At 45.3% G+C, this 15,533-nt stretch overlaps 1 protein-coding gene across 2 annotated transcripts; it reads right to left on the reverse strand.

Annotated features, from left to right (window-relative positions):
• Positions 1 to 3,891: 3,891 nt before the first annotated feature.
• On the reverse strand, positions 3,892 to 15,468 carry LOC148477792 (uncharacterized). Of its 2 annotated transcripts, XM_088456213.1 has the most exons (8): positions 15,382 to 15,468; positions 15,255 to 15,304; positions 12,293 to 12,417; positions 11,753 to 11,944; positions 10,594 to 10,666; positions 9,759 to 9,847; positions 6,832 to 6,943; positions 3,892 to 6,235 (listed from the first exon to the last, which is right to left on the reverse strand). In XM_088456213.1, the coding sequence occupies exons 3-8, from the start codon at positions 12,368 to 12,370 to the stop codon at positions 5,319 to 5,321; spliced, it is 1,461 nt and encodes a 486-aa protein (XP_088312339.1). In that variant the 5' UTR covers positions 12,371 to 12,417; positions 15,255 to 15,304; positions 15,382 to 15,468; the 3' UTR covers positions 3,892 to 5,318. The 2 variants fall into 2 exon arrangements, with proteins under 2 accessions (XP_088312339.1, XP_088312338.1); XM_088456212.1 differs by lacking the exon at positions 15,255 to 15,304.
• Between the last annotated feature and the right edge of the window lie 65 nt (positions 15,469 to 15,533).

Below are 15,533 nucleotides of genomic sequence, written 5' to 3' on the forward strand. Positions count from 1 at the left end.
GGGGCAAAAAGTACAAAGTTGGGGTACAAACTTAAAAACTTGCGAAATAGACTTTGGGGGGTCTGCAAGTATGGGGGAGGTGTTTTTTTGATTGCAGGTGCTTGCTGATGGTGCGTTGTTTATGGTTTTTAAGACCTCACTTTTGCAATTTTTAAACAATGCTTGCACCCATTGTCATGTACCGCAAATTTGCTGGGACTAGTTATTTTCACAAAAAAAACCCCTGCTAAATGCTATTCTTCACCACTTGTTCAGCAGGGCTATTCGGGGGCATCTAGATTGATCCCCAATGTCAGAGCATCTTTTTGGGGGTGTCAGGCTGATTTCTCCAAATCTGACAGCACTTTTCGCCTGTTTGCGTTTCGCTGGGTCCCGTTTCCGCGTCCCTTGGAATTGAATAAGGAAAAAAGCGGGGCCACGCACGAAAAGTTTTTGCATCCAAAACACGCGAAGTCGGCGAAAAGTACATTCCGCCGACGGCTGCGAAATTATCACAGCTAATTGAATACGCCCTTAGTCTCAACTACGTACAAACGTATAAAGAAGCAATTATTGTAACTGATCCACATTGGGGTATGTGTGGGGACCATTAACGGACCGTTAGATCATTCAAAATCTGCTCTACCTAAAATGGATGCCTAGTACTGACTTTGCAGGGGTGGTCCCAATTAGTCAGACATTAAAGTGAAAGTGACCCATACATGTGGTTGAGCAGATATGTCTGAGGTTAGGTAGCTCAGAATTGAGGCTTATTTTTGTCCTACTCATTTTTGTATGGCTGTATAACCAACTAGAAGGGGCGTAATTAGGTATCTGAAGGCCCCATAGAAAGTCTGTAAGGCCCCTATGTACCACCCAATGGTGAAAAATATATAACTTTGACAAGGAAGATGGGCCCCCCTAAGCTTTGGGCCCCATAGCAACTGTACCCCTTGCACCTATGGCAGTTACGCCATATTTGCCTACCCTTCCAGAAAGGCCAGGAGGCTCCCAAAAATTAGGTGGTGCTCCCGGCTGCCTGAAAAAGCGGGCAAGTCTCCGGGAGCCAGTCGCCATTCTCTCATTACCGAGCAAAAGTGGACAAGTCAGACGGCCAGGAACCGTGGCAATTCTAGCGGGGGAGAGGGTCACGGTGATGCAATCACATCACGCCCATTTTCCTGCAACACGTCCCCGCCCCCCTGCTGAGCCAACCTGGCTGCCCCCTCCATGACGGAGCATCCAGGAACTCAGCAAGTATGCAGCGCCAAAAGCAGAGGGCATGATTACAAACAGCACGCAAATTCAGTATGCATCGATTGTGCAAAAATATGCAAATGACACAGCGGCAGGGAATTGTACTTAGATGCCCACAAGTGCCATTACAGACCAGCCACTTGCGTACAAAGAGGCCCAAATCGGTCACACCATCGACCGACCTTCTGAGCAAACCCTATGGTCGCTCCGAATGTCAGTCACAAGTAAGTCACCAGAGCCTTTACCACTACATACGAATTAGCATTCCAAGGCTGAGACATGCCCCCAAAATGTTCGTGACACGCCTGATTGCCTCGCCACCTCCGTAACTTTCCACAAACGCTCCCTGACTGTCAATCACTCTGTGTCAAAGTCCTCACTGCGATTGCAGTCAGTAACCTAACCTGACTAATGCACAATATTACCTCAGACCCGCAAACATCGGCTTGGCGTGCACCTCTGAATTAGGCCCAAAGTCGTCTTGATTAGAACTATATACATTACAAAACTGAACATAAAATATGTGTTGTATATAAATTCAGCTTTGCCTTAAAGGCTGATGTATCAAGCAGTGAAAAGATTGGAGAAGAAGACAAGTTACCCATAGCAACCAATCAGCTTTGAGGTAACATGTATCAAGTACATTCTATAAAATAAAAGGCACAAGATGATTGGTTGCTATGGGAAACTTCTCCACTGTTCTCTACTCATTTAATTTCACTGCTTGATAAGTCATCTCTGTGTTCCTCTGGATTTATATTATTCTTCTCCTTACACCGACTGTATGTTTTTTTATTATTACTGAATTGTCTTACACAAATTAAAAAAAATAAAATAAAATTGTGAAATCATCACACCGTAAAATAAAATAATCATCATTTACACATAGTGTGGGCAGCCATTTTGTAGTCTGAGCAACTATTCATGACTTCAGCCTAGCCAATCACTGCCTCTCGTGAATAGAGAGCTATAGCCAGAGCCCTGATTGTTGCTATAGGATATTTCCCCCAGGACTCCTGCATTTTTCCTACAGCTCTGGAGAAGCAGTGGAGACGGAGAATGAGCTGAAGAACCAATCACAAGTTGCAATCAAGAAACTGGCTTCTGATTGGTGCCCCCAGTCATACTCCCGGGTAAAACAAGTGCATGGGGCAGCCCTTGTGTGTCGAGCAGGGGGGTCAGTAAGTAAGTAAGTAAACTCTTGAGTCCTATCACCCCTCTTCTCCCTTCTCACTTGGAAGCAGAATCGATCATGCTGAATAAACCCAAGATTTATACAGATAGCATCCAATAAATTGATTATTATTAGCATTTATTAGGTCTCATTGGATATTGAATAATCAGTTCATAGTACAATTGTGCAGAGCCTGTAAAGATAACATTCTAAGTGGTCACAAGTTGTGTCCTGTGAGCCATCCTCACGGTGATCTTGCACCGCGAATTACATTTGCAATTCAATTCCAAATGCGCATTGCTTTTGCTGAGGATATTTGTATTTTTTTTTGTTTGCTCTCCAGCAGATGCAAATGTCGGGAAAATGTTTTATTTAATATAAGAACCTCTCCTACACCTCTCCAATGAATAATCATGTACTTTGGCCAATGAAGACATGTCAGTTTTCAGGTTACTTTCTATAACAACCTCAATAAAGGATTAAATGAATTAGGAGAGGTGTAAATGATGTGGGACAGGTATGTGGAGGTGTAAGTGATGTAGGACAGGTATGTGGAGGTGTAAATGATGTAGGACAGGTATCTGGAGGTGTAAATTATGTGGGACAGGTATGTGGAGGTGTAAATGATGTAGGACAGGTATGTGATAGTGTAAATGATGTGAGACAGGTATGTGGAGGGGTAAATGATGTGGGACAGGTATGTGGAGGGGTAAATGATGTGGGACAGGTATGTGGAGGTGTAAATGATGTGAGACAGGTATGTGGAGGGGTAAATGATGTGGGACAGGTATGTGGAGGGGTAAATGATGTGGGACAGGTATGTAGAGGTGTAAATGATGTGGGACAGGCATGTGGAGGTGTAAATGATGTGGGACAGGCATGTGATAGTGTAAATGATGTGAGCCAGGTATGTGGAGGGGTAAATGATGCGGGACAGGTATGTGGAGGTGTAAATGATGGGGGACAGGTATGTGGAGGTGTATATGATGTGGGGACAGGTATGTGTAGGTGTAAGTGATGTAGGACAGGCATGTAGAGGTGTAAATTATGTGGGACAGGCATGTAGAGGTATAAATGATGTAGGACAGGTATGTGGAGGTGTAAATGATGTAGGACAGGTATGTAGAGGTATAAATGATGTGCAACAGGTATGTGGAGGTGTAGATGATATAGAACAGGTATATGTGGAGGTGTAAATGATGTGGGACAGGTATGTAGAGGTATAAATGATGTGGGACAGGTATGTGGAGGTGGAAATGATGTAGGACAGGTATGTGGAGGTGTAAATGATGTGGGACAGGTATGTGGAGGTGTAAATGATGTAGGACAGGTATGTGGAGGTGTAAATGATGTAGGACAGGTATGTAGAGGTATAAATTATTTGGGACAGGTATGTGGAGGTGTAAATGATGTGAGACAGGTATGTGGAGGTGTAAATGATGTGAGACAGGTATGTGGAGGTGTAAATGATGTGAGACAGGTATGTGGAGGTGTAAATGATGTGGGACAGGCATGTGGAGGTGTAAATGATGGGGTACAGGTATGTGGAGGTGTAAATGATGGGGGACAGGTATGTAGAGGTGTAAATGATGCGGGACAGGTATGTAGAAGTGTAAATGATGCGAAACAGGTATGTGGAGGTGTAAATGATGGGGGACAGATATGTGGAGGTGTAAATGATGGGGGACAGGTATGTAGAGGTGTAAATGATGGGGGACAGGTATGTGGAGGTGTAAATGATGTGGGACAGGTACGTGGAGGTGTAAATGATGTAGGACAGGTATGTGGAGGTGTACATGATGGGGGACAGGTATGTAGAGGTGTAAATGATGGGGGACAGGTATGTGGAGGTGTAAATGATGTGAGACAGGTATGTGGAGGTGTAAATGATGTAGGACAGGTATGTGGAGGTGTACATGATGGGGGACAGGTATGTAGAGGTGTCAATGATGGGGGACAGGTATGTGGAGGTGTAAATGATGTGGGACAGGTATGTGGAGGTGTAAATGATGTGGGACAGGTACGTGGAGGTGTAAATGATGTAGGACAGGTATGTGGAGGTGGAAATGATGTGGGACAGGTATGTGAAGATGTTGTATTGATTAGAAAGGGGCTTTAGAACAGATAGAAGCTAATAAAGTATTTTTTTCCAGCTTTTTACAAACTTGTATTAAAATTTACAGACATTTTTTCTGTACCCTAAAATGCTGGAAAGACTTTAATTTGCTGGAACACAGTTGCCTGATATAATTTTTCCACCATTAATAAAAAGTGCAAAAATCAGCCATTTGACACCTTGTAAGAGCTTTAGAAGAACTTTCCTTATGGCCAGTAGCAGCCTTCTATATGGTCCTGCTATCTCAGTTGTCACTTGTTCGGTTGATACTAGATGGTTTCCCCACTTTCTCATGACTTTCTCCCATGGGCTGACATTTCTAATTGAATCTCGCATTTATCGGGTACGCGCTTTCAAGCGATGTATGTGAATTTCATGATACAAACTCGATTTCGCAAACTTATTGGATTGGCCCCTAAAGATCAACTAAACACCATTGCACAGCTTAAAGCGCTTTAAGGATAATCTGCGGATAAATATAAATAAATAGGCATCCTCTGTCCATTGCTGTCTGCAACGTTCACATTCCTGGGAGTCTGCAACTCAAGAATGACAGGGGTCCAAGCCTCTCTTACAAACAAGCGGAGGGGGGTAATATATTTAATATATGATGCCCTGTTCTCAGTATGCTGTAACGGGATGTAGAGCCAGACAGCCAGCCCAGTCAGTAAGTGGCTGCAATGATAAATATAGCTTACACAGTAGCCGGACAGCAAAAGTTTGGCCATCCCTTTTAATACAGAACAAGCCTATAGTCTATAGGTTTAGCCCAAACCTACCGGACAGGCCGTATTACCGGTTATGTCTATTATGAATGATCTGGTGTTTAATAACATTTTCTTTCCGCTTGAATTTTTTCCCGCATTCAGAACAGGAAAAGGGCCTCTCTCCGGTGTGTCTGCGCTGGTGTCTGATGAGAGACGACTTACCGGGGAAACATTTACCGCACTCAGGGCACGAGAACAACTTCTCATCGGCGTGAATCATCTGATGTGCGGCAAGATCGGACTTCTGGGTGTAGCCTCTGCCACACTCGGAACATGTGAACGGCCTCTCGTTTAAGTGGGTCCACTGGTGCGAAACAAGGTTCGACCTCCGTATGAAACTCTTCCCGCAATCCGAACAGGCGAATGGCTTGTCTCCCGTGTGGATTTTCTCGTGTCGGAGGAAGTCGCTTTTGTGAAAGAACCCGACCCCACAATCGGAGCACACGTACGGTTTATCTCCCTTGTGGATCTTCTGGTGCTTATCGCGGTTTGATTTCTGCGTGAAGCACTTCCCGCAGTCGGAGCAGGAATACGGTTTCTCTCCCGTGTGGCTCCTATGGTGCGTCACCAGAGCCGAATTGTGTATGAAGCACTTGCCGCACTCAGAGCACACAAAGGGCTTCTCTCCATTGTGGACTCTCTCGTGTATGTCGCGGTTGGATTTCTGGATAAAGCGCTTCCCGCACTGAGAGCAGGCGTACGGCCTCTCGCCGGTGTGGACGCGCTGGTGTTTAAGCAGCGCAGAGTTATTGGCGAAATGTTTCCCGCACTCAGAGCAGATGTATAGCTTCGGCCCGCTAGCCGTGTTCTTATCGGCCTCGCAGTCCGAGGTCTTTGATTTTCCGGATTCGGAGCAGCTGGATGATTCAGGGCCTATAGCCGGCATTATTCTGGAATGGATTCGGCTAGTCTGGTTGATGTCTTTATCCATCTCACCATGATCTAGAGTCAAAATAAAAAAATATAGATTAATTTTGGAAGAAAACATAGTTGTTGGCACAAGCTATTGGAAAAAAACATTAAAATGAAGTGGCCAATCCTGAATTGCATGCTCCTGCGACCCTGTTCGTGTCTTTTGACGCAGTCACATCTGCGACTTTATGCTAATGCTAGTATAAGCCCTTCCCCTGGTTTACATCCGTATATCTGACTATGCAAGGGCTGGGACGCCCACTTTGTAGCATCATTGGGACTTACGCCAGGCACCATTGTAGGTGCAGAATCTCCGTCAGCGTATGGTTTTTAATGCATGCGATTAAGCGCCCGAGTTCGCAGACACTCCTGTACACGCCTGTGACACTCCCAAAACAAGCCCGTCAGACTGACCATCTGTGCGTCTGTGTAATCACCTCCCAGTCACTGCCCAATACATTCCACAGTCTGCGCAGTTTAATCGGCCATATCACACTAGTATCATGCCCTTGTCCTGGGAAACTTGTATAGTGCATGTCCCTTGTATCCATGGAGATGCTGTCATTCACAAGCTATTCCCAACAGCAGTGACAGAACAAGGGGAACAGGAAAATCTTATTACTTACCTGTGCTGATAGCTACAGGAATGTCTTCCTCCTTACACTGGCCTATAATATCCGCTTCACGCTCTTCAACTTGGGATATAACAACCACCTTAACATCAGTCAGGGAATTAGCCTGAGTGTCACAGATTTAATATCATTAATATATCCTCATAGTATAAGTACAGTAACACATAAACTATCATTGTGACCTCCACTACGAGTGACATGGAACACAGCATTGATACCATACACATACCTCCCAACTTCTTCGATGTCGAAATTGGGACTCTGTGAGTGCCGAAGATGTGCGCGAGCCCGAGGAAAGGGGGCGTGGCCTCACGGAGCGCAGACCCATATTCACCCGCTGCTCTGCTTAGGTCAGTGTTCCCCCCAATTCCCCCGACCGCGGGACACTGCGACCCTTGGTTGGGACAGTGCCTGAAAAGCAGGACTGTCCTGCCGAAAGTGGGACAGTTGGGAGGTATGCCATACAGTGCTCAGGGGTCAGCGGTTCAATTTCATCTAGGCTCAATCTGTGTTCAGTTTGTATGTTCTCCCTGTGTTTGGGTGGGTTTCCTCTGTTTGGTCTGGTTATCTCCCAAAAACATTCTAAAACTGTTCTGCCCATGCCAAGGTTAATTGGTCTGGGACATACAATAAACCCAGTGTGCATTTATGTGTGCGAGACCATGAGGCAATGAATACAAGCTCCATCGGGGCAGGGACTAATGTGAATGAAGATATAGGGGTCTATTTACTAAGCAGTGTTAGGAGACAAAGTGAAAAGTGATAAGGTACCAGCCAATCAGCTCCTAACTGCCATCTCACAGGCTGTGTTTGAAAAATGACAGTTGGGAGCTGATTGGCTGGCCCCTTATCACTTTTCACTTTGTCTCCTAACACTGCTTAGTAAATAGACCCCTTAATCTCAGTAAAGCGCTGCGTAATATGTAAGCAGTATATAAATAATCGTTAATAATGAATGTGACCATCAAGTGGATGAAAAAAAGGCCAAGGTAGAGAGAGAGAGAGAGGACAGGTAAGTGTACAGGAGGGGAAAGGAGAAAGAAGCCGCAGTAGTTACTTAAAAAATGGTTACGAGGTAGATGAAAACATCGATGGTCGATTTGAGAAGGTTGGATCTAAGCACATTACCAGTCTGCCTAAGAGGTGAAAGCTGATTTGGTATAATCTGAGAGATTAGTACAAATAAATACAGGGGTCCAAATATTAGGTGGCTGTTTCACCGATCCTTAGATCGGACCGGAAAGGCCAGTCGGCATCTCCGACAGGCGACCAATGATCGCTGATCCGTCGGGGAATCTGTGAAATTCTTCATTTTAAAAATCCCTGATTTGCTGATCACGATCATATCAGGGAAATCCAACATGTAGGATTTCACCGATGGCCCGACCCCGGCGTCAGGGGAACGGTGAATTGGCCCACTACATCGCTGATGTACGGGGGCCTATAGTTAATTTTTTTTTTTTTCACCCAAAATTGCGCGGTCGTTTTTCAACAAAGTGCGCAACTTATGAATTTTTTGGGGGGTAATTTATCATTAGGGGGTGTCCAAAAGGTTTTTTTTTCGCCTGGTCTGGGATGGAGAAAACTTATCTCCAGTTTGTTTTCGCCAATTGCGGTTTCGCCTGTTTTTTTGGCAAAACCATCGCCGTTCTTTTGGCGAAAAACAGCCGTTTTTACCGCTAATTGAATACAGTCCTAAGTCTGAATGCTGACAGTACATTTTAGTGTCACGTTTAGGGTTAGGCTAAAAATAGTGAAAAAATGTCGTGACCATGTCGATATTGTTGTATGATGACATGGTACATGTTGACATTTTACCTGCAAACATTCAGAACATGTCAACATTCTGACTGTCGACATAACATATCCACACCGGTTACCGTCAAAGGCAGGCAGAATGAAAAACAGGACATGAAAGCTAGACTGGGTCCTAAGGGGTAAATTTACTAAAGTGAGAGTTTTTAGAAGTGAGTTTTAAAAGTGATGTTGCCCATAGCATCCAATCAGATTCTAGCTATTATCTTCTAGGAGGTGCTAGTTAAATGTTAAGTAGAATCTGATTGGTTGCTATGAGCAACATCACTTTTAAAACTCTCTTCTAAAAACTCTCACTTTAGTAATTTACCCCTAAGAGTCCAGACCAGGAGTAAGAAGATGAGAAGCACAAGTAGTGACCAGAGTAAAATGGGGAGGGGGGATCCATATTTTATTTTAGCAACTATCAGTACACAGCAGCGCTATAAGGAACGTGCTAAAGACAATGATCAGGGAATTGATTACCCAATTTCTGTTCTCAGAACTGCGGTATAGCAGTAATTACTGTGTCATTACCTCAGGTTAGATAATATTCAGGGCCGGACTGCCATCTAGCAAATGCCAGAAGGGCCGATGGCCATATCGCTCTGCTCGGCTGAGAAACTGAAAGACGGGGGCGTGCAGCGAGGCCACACCCCCTTTACTCGCTGCACGCCCCCCATGAGACGTGATCTCGCCCCCTTTTAGCAAGGCCACGCCCCTTTGTGGAGCCTATGGTGCCCACATTAGTGGGACTGCTATCCCCAGTCCCTGATAATATTTACACGTTATATACCTTTACTTCTAATTTGCACGCCCACCCCCAAGAAATGTGTGACCCCGTTTGAATTATCAGGGTACAGATCGCTAATTTAAGAAATAAAAACATCTTTCTCCTAACACTGTTACATACTGCAGATAAAAGAGACTCAGATGGAGGAAGAAGAGTATAGACAATGGTAAATGAACGGCAGCAGGAGGTAATGATTGGCTCAGTGCGGTCACATGATATTAAACCAACTTGCTCAAATATCCTGTGACTTCTCATAACCAACACTCCCCTCAGTCAATTCATTTACTATTCTACATTACGTAATGATTATAACAACAGATTACTGACAGATTACCTGAGAGTCATGTGGGACACTGTGATCTTCCTCTGTACCATCCTGTGAATAAAGAGGACTGGGGCATCTATTTCTGTTACTGGATCCATCTGTGGGAAATACGCACAGTGACTGGACAAACTGACCACATAGGGTTTATCCCAAGAGTTGTGTATTAGTGACCAGCACAGTATGTATGGACTCAATGTAGTCCTCCTGATATCGGACACTCGGCTTTCACCCCTCTCATTTTCCACTATTACCTTGGGATGTACACTGGGCCTGATGCATAGCGCTCGCAAGCGGGTCGATGGTCCCCCACTGCGCATGCTGGAGCTGGCTCCGGCGTGCGCATGCGTGAGACCCGGCTAACGACGGGTGCTCCGTCGCTACGGGTCTCGCACCAAAGGCGGGCAGGGGGGTGGCTGGGTAAACGGAGGCGTTCCTGCAGGAACGCCTGCCATTTGTGGGCGGCCCTACTGACATCACTCGTGATGTCAGTAGGTGGACTTCCTGCTCTATTAGAGCAGGAAGTCCACTGGGGCTTGCGGCCACGAGACCCTATCACAAGGGTCTCGTCGCAATCCCGATGATCTTGACCATCGCGACCATCAGCTGGCCGCTCGCATAAGCTGTGGGTGGTCACCCACAGCTATGCGAGCGGCCAGGAGGCCGTCTTTAAAAAAAAAAAAGGGACGCCCTGATTCAGAGCGAGCGCTCTCAAAGAGCGTCCGGCTCTGAATTAGGCACACTGTTCAGTCAGTACAGAACAAGCTATACTTCGTGTAAAGCTACACCTCTACAGCCTATCCAAACCACTGATAGACGGTCATACAGAGAGGAAGCCTAGCCTTACCTAGTGAGCTAGGGGACTGTTTATTCTCTACCATCACTTTCTTCTGAAAATCCTTTTCTCCATATGAATTCTCCTGTATAAAGAAACAAACAGTGACTTAAAGGAACCTGACACACACAATGATACAGTCATCACCCAGACTGTATAATGTCCCATTCCCAGCAGTCACCTCTCCAGTCATCAGCCAGACACATCCCCTGGTGTTACTGTCTAATGTCCCATTCCCAGCAGTCACCTCTCCAGTCATCACCCAGACACATCCCCTGGTGTTACTGTAGAATGTCCCATTCCCAGCAGTCACCTCTCCAGTCATCACCCAGACACATCCCCTGGTGTTACTGTATAATGTCCCATTCCCAGAAGTCACCTCTCCAGTCATCACCCAGACACAGCCCCTGGTGTTACTGTATAATGTCCCATTCCCAGCAGTCACCTCTCCAGTCATCACCCAGACACATCCACTGGTGTTACTGTATAATGTCCCATTCCCAGCAGTCACCTCTCCAGTCATCACCCAGACACATCCCCTGGTGTTACTGTATAATGTCCCATTCCCAGAAGTCACCTCTCCAGTCATCACCCAGACACATCCACTGGTGTTACTGTATAATGTCCCATTCCCAGCAGTCACCTCTCCAGTCATCACCCAGACACATCCCCTGGTGTTACCGTATAATGTCCCATTCCCAGAAGTCACCTCTCCAGTCATCACCCAGACACAGCCCCTGGTGTTACTGTATAATGTCCTATTACCAGCAGTCACCTCTCCAGTCATCACCCAGACACATCCCCTGGTGTTACTGTATAATGTCCCATTCCCAGCAGTCACCTCTCCAGTCATCACCCAGACACATCCCCTGGTGTTACTGTATAATGCCCCATTTCCAGCAGTCACCTCTCCAGTCATCACCCAGACACATCCCCTGGTGTTACTGTATAATGTCCCATTCCCAGCAGTCACCTCTCCAGTCACCACCCAGACACATCCCCTGGTGTTACTGTATAATGTCCCATTCCCAGCAGTCACCTCTCCAGTCATCACCCAGACACATCCCCTGGTGTTACTGTATAATGTCCTATTCCCAGCAGTCACCTCTCCAGTCATCACCCAGACACATCCCCAGGTGTTACTGTATAATGTCCCATTCCCAGCAGTCACCTCTCCAGTCAGCAGCTGAATGATCTTGTTGGTGAGTTCCAGGATCATCTGCTCATTGTCTCTCTCATGTATCAGTGAGTGAGGTGGAGGCATCGTGATGGGGCTCTGGGTCCTACCCCATCCTCCTGACACACTAGGATGGCTACTATCGGCTGTTACACTCTCACCGGACTTCTTCACTACTTTGTAGTTCTAAATAAGTAGACAAACAACAGCACATTTACCAGACATATATCCTCTTCCCTATTAGTCATGAAGTGCACTGCTGTATTGGACAAGATAGAAATGAGAACACTGCAACATTCCCAGAATCCCTCACCTCCCCAGACAGGGCCATATGTTATTAATATAGGCAAAAGTGATGTCACTAACATTCCCAGAATCCCTCACCTCACCAGACAGGTCCATATGTTATTAATATAGGCAAGAGTGATGTCACTATAACATTCTTAGAATCCCTCACCTCCCCAGATAGGTAAACGTGTTATTACTATAGAATGATATAAGTGATGTCGCAGTGACACTCCCAGATCCCCTCACCTCTCCGGTCAGCAGGTAGATGATCTCCAGGGTGAGGTTTAATATCTTCTCAGTCACATGATTTCTGATCTTATCCATCCTCAGTACTCTAGGAATAGGTTCTGGTCCTGATGGGGCACGCTGACCTTAATATGCATTACAGAAACAAAGTTACATATTATTCTGAGAAATGTAGGTCCCATTATTAAATTGTGAGCAGTATTGTAATTAAAAATGGTTGAATTACAGCTAAGACACTATAACCATACAGGAAATACACAGAGGAGGGGCTATGGGTGTGATATAAAAGATAGACAGTGAAAAGGCAGACAATGTCTAGATCAGGGATGGGGAACATCAGGCCCTGGGGTGTATAAGGCCCGCGGAAATCATTTGGTTTGGCCATCTGAGCTTTTTTTCTGCTAGCCTCAACTGGCTAGCAGGGTGCCTAGCATGGTACCCTGCAGCCAGAATCTATGCAGTAGTGCCGCCTGGGGCGTCCTTAGGACACACGGTCACACCGCTGCCCTTACAGCTCCCTGGTACATCCTCAGGACGCTCCGGGCATTGCTGTAATCACCAGCAATTGTGGCCCCACCCCCATGTGACATCACATGGAGGGGGCGTGGTCTGCATCGGGTGCGGGAATAATGTTATATATATCAAAATGTTCCTCGGCAGAAAAAAGATTCCCCACCCCTGGTCTAGATAGACACCAGATGTTAGACAGGCAATAGGTCGCTAAAGACAAAATGGTCGACAGGGACAAATAGTAGAAACAATAAAGATCCATATGCATGAATGGTCGACTTAAAAAAATGGTTGACAAGCAAATGGTCGACACATTTTTTTTCTAACCCTATTCTTCACCCTAACCCTCCCATAGGTGCCTAACCCTAACCGTCCCTTCTAGTGCCTAACCCTCCCTCCTGGTGGTGCCTAACCCTAATCAACCAGAAAAAAAAAAAGTGTTAACCGTTTTAGTGTCGACCTTTTGACCCCGTCGACCTATTGCCTGTCTAACATCTGGTGTCTATCTAGACACTATCGACACTTTAACTGTCTATCTATAGTCCGGAATTCAGGGGCTGCGTACCTGAAACAAGCAGTAGGAGACAGAACTAGCTGGACCAATGGAATGTACCGATGAGACCAACATTAGTAGAAATACTGCACCAAAGGTAATTAGAAGCCTATATTGTCTCATATCTGGGTGATACAGAATGATATAACTGAGGACGTCATATTCATTTGGAGGGTTTCTCGATAAATAAATAAAGTTAGCACCATTGTGTGGAATTTCTTTTACATGTTTAACAGCAACAGGTTTGTACTCACAAATGCTGAAGTTATCTGTTTATTTTATATTGTGATTACATGGCAGCGACTACAAAGCACTGATCAGATAGCTTGGCCAGTGCACCATGTCTTGTCACAGTTATGGGCCCAAGGGAATGGGACTTGTTTATTTATATGGGGCCAATATGTATATAACCGTATGTCTAATCTTTTTTTTTTTAGTTAGTACAACAGCACAACCCTGACATTATATTCTGCAAGTATGAGAATTTATAGAGATACTAAATAAATACATGTATATTACCCATGACAAGTATTAGCTACTTAGCTCAGGGATCTGTTCAAGCCGGTTTTATTGCACCGATACATGAAGCTGTATGACATTATGGGCAATTATAACAGGACCAAACTCTCTGCAGCCATAGTATTCAGTTACCACATATTTTTTTTTACACCAGAGCCTAAAGTCCCGTTTCTAGGAGGATTCAAAAGATACAGATACCAGTGTTAGATAAATGCTATAGTAAACTGGGCTGTAGGTGGCGCTAATTAATATAAACATATCTCATACCCCTTTTACACCAGAGCTAAAACCCGGGTTATTGCAGGGTTAACCTGGGTAGATCCTTGGTGTAAAAGGGGTGAGGGTTGGATCGCCGGGTGGAGTGAGCTGGCAATCCAACCCAGGAAACTTGCAGGGTTTAACACGGGAATAACCCATGAATCCCTGCAGTGTAAACGGCGCGATCCGGGTCAGGGTGACCTGGATTGTGCCGCTTGCCTGCCAATTGGCCGGCTTCACTGGCGCTTGGAGATGATGTCATCTCCAAGCGTCCTCTTCAACGCCGGAAAAGCCAGGTATCTGCAGACCCGGCTTCGGTGTGAATGGCGCCGACTCGGGAATATCCTGGGTTGGCGCCAGGGAAATTCTGGGTCTGATCTGGATTGGAACCCTGTTCCAACCTCCGGGTCAGACCCGGAATTTCGGTATAAAAGCGGTATCAGAGACCTTGGGGTCTATGTACTAATAATCACGGACCAGCCGTAATTATTATCTATCCATATCGACTGGGATATTTTAATTTTTAATGAAACTATTCCCACTATGTACAAAGGGGAACTAGCAGGGACAGCGGTTGCGGTAACCGCTGTCCCGGCGAGTTATGACCCTAGCAAAATTGAAAAGTCTTTCACAGAAGTCAAAGACTTATCCGGGGGAAGCTGACAACAGGCGGCTGGGGGGCTGCGAGAGAGAGATTGATAGATCTGAATATGGTGCTCGCTTTTTGGAGCTTAGTACATAGGGGTCAAATCGTAGTCCCCATTGATAAAAATGGGGACTGCGATTTGCAGAGCTAATTAATTAGCACTTTGCCGAAGATTTCTGTGAATTCTCCTGCATTGTGCTTTTAGTACAGTTTCTGCATAATTTTATGTAACAAACAGATCAATACTCAGGCCCCCTTATCTTAAAACATCATGGGATGATCATCAGCCAATCATGTCAGTAAATGGAATAAAGACCCTCTTATTTTTGCCCAGTGTGCCTTCCCAATGACAGGTTTAATAGCTAAACAAATAAGTTTCATATGAAAGGCTAGTTTACACCTGGTTTCATCACAATGACAATTAATAATACATTAAAAGTTTCCTTCTAATTTTTGTAAGTGTATATTAAACTGACCTGAGTACTTGAATACTCCTATATTAATCTATTCAATCGTGTACCTAGTTCTTAAGAAGGAGAGAACAAAGTAAAGTACAGTAGTACTGAGCAATACATTAATAACATGAATAGGATCAGCTCTCACCTCCAGGGATTCCTCTACTACTCTGTCACACCGGAATTTACTCATACAATGCAGAGGAATCTAATTGCTATCTACGCCATTTTCCTTCCGTTCGTAAATTTTTTTTTGCGTTCCATCCCACTTCCTGGTGTGCGTTTCACCTGACTTCCTGG

This window comes from Taudactylus pleione, unplaced genomic scaffold, assembly GCF_031769625.1.
Source record: "Taudactylus pleione unplaced genomic scaffold, aTauple2 ptg000689l, whole genome shotgun sequence".
Lineage (NCBI taxonomy): Eukaryota > Metazoa > Chordata > Amphibia > Anura > Myobatrachidae > Taudactylus > Taudactylus pleione.

Bases quoted from the DNA above. Each gene is read 5' to 3' on its own strand.
- LOC148477792 (XM_088456212.1), bottom strand. From the start codon at position 12,370: ATGGATAAGATCAGAAATCATGTGACTGAGAAGATATTAAACCTCACC. The intron at 10,667-11,752 runs GTGACTGCTGGG...TTCTTTATACAG, and splicing joins TTCAGCTGCTGACTGGAGAG to GAGAATTCATATGGAGAAAA. The intron at 6,236-6,831 runs GTAAGTAATAAG...TTTTGACTCTAG, and splicing joins TCCTGTAGCTATCAGCACAG to ATCATGGTGAGATGGATAAA.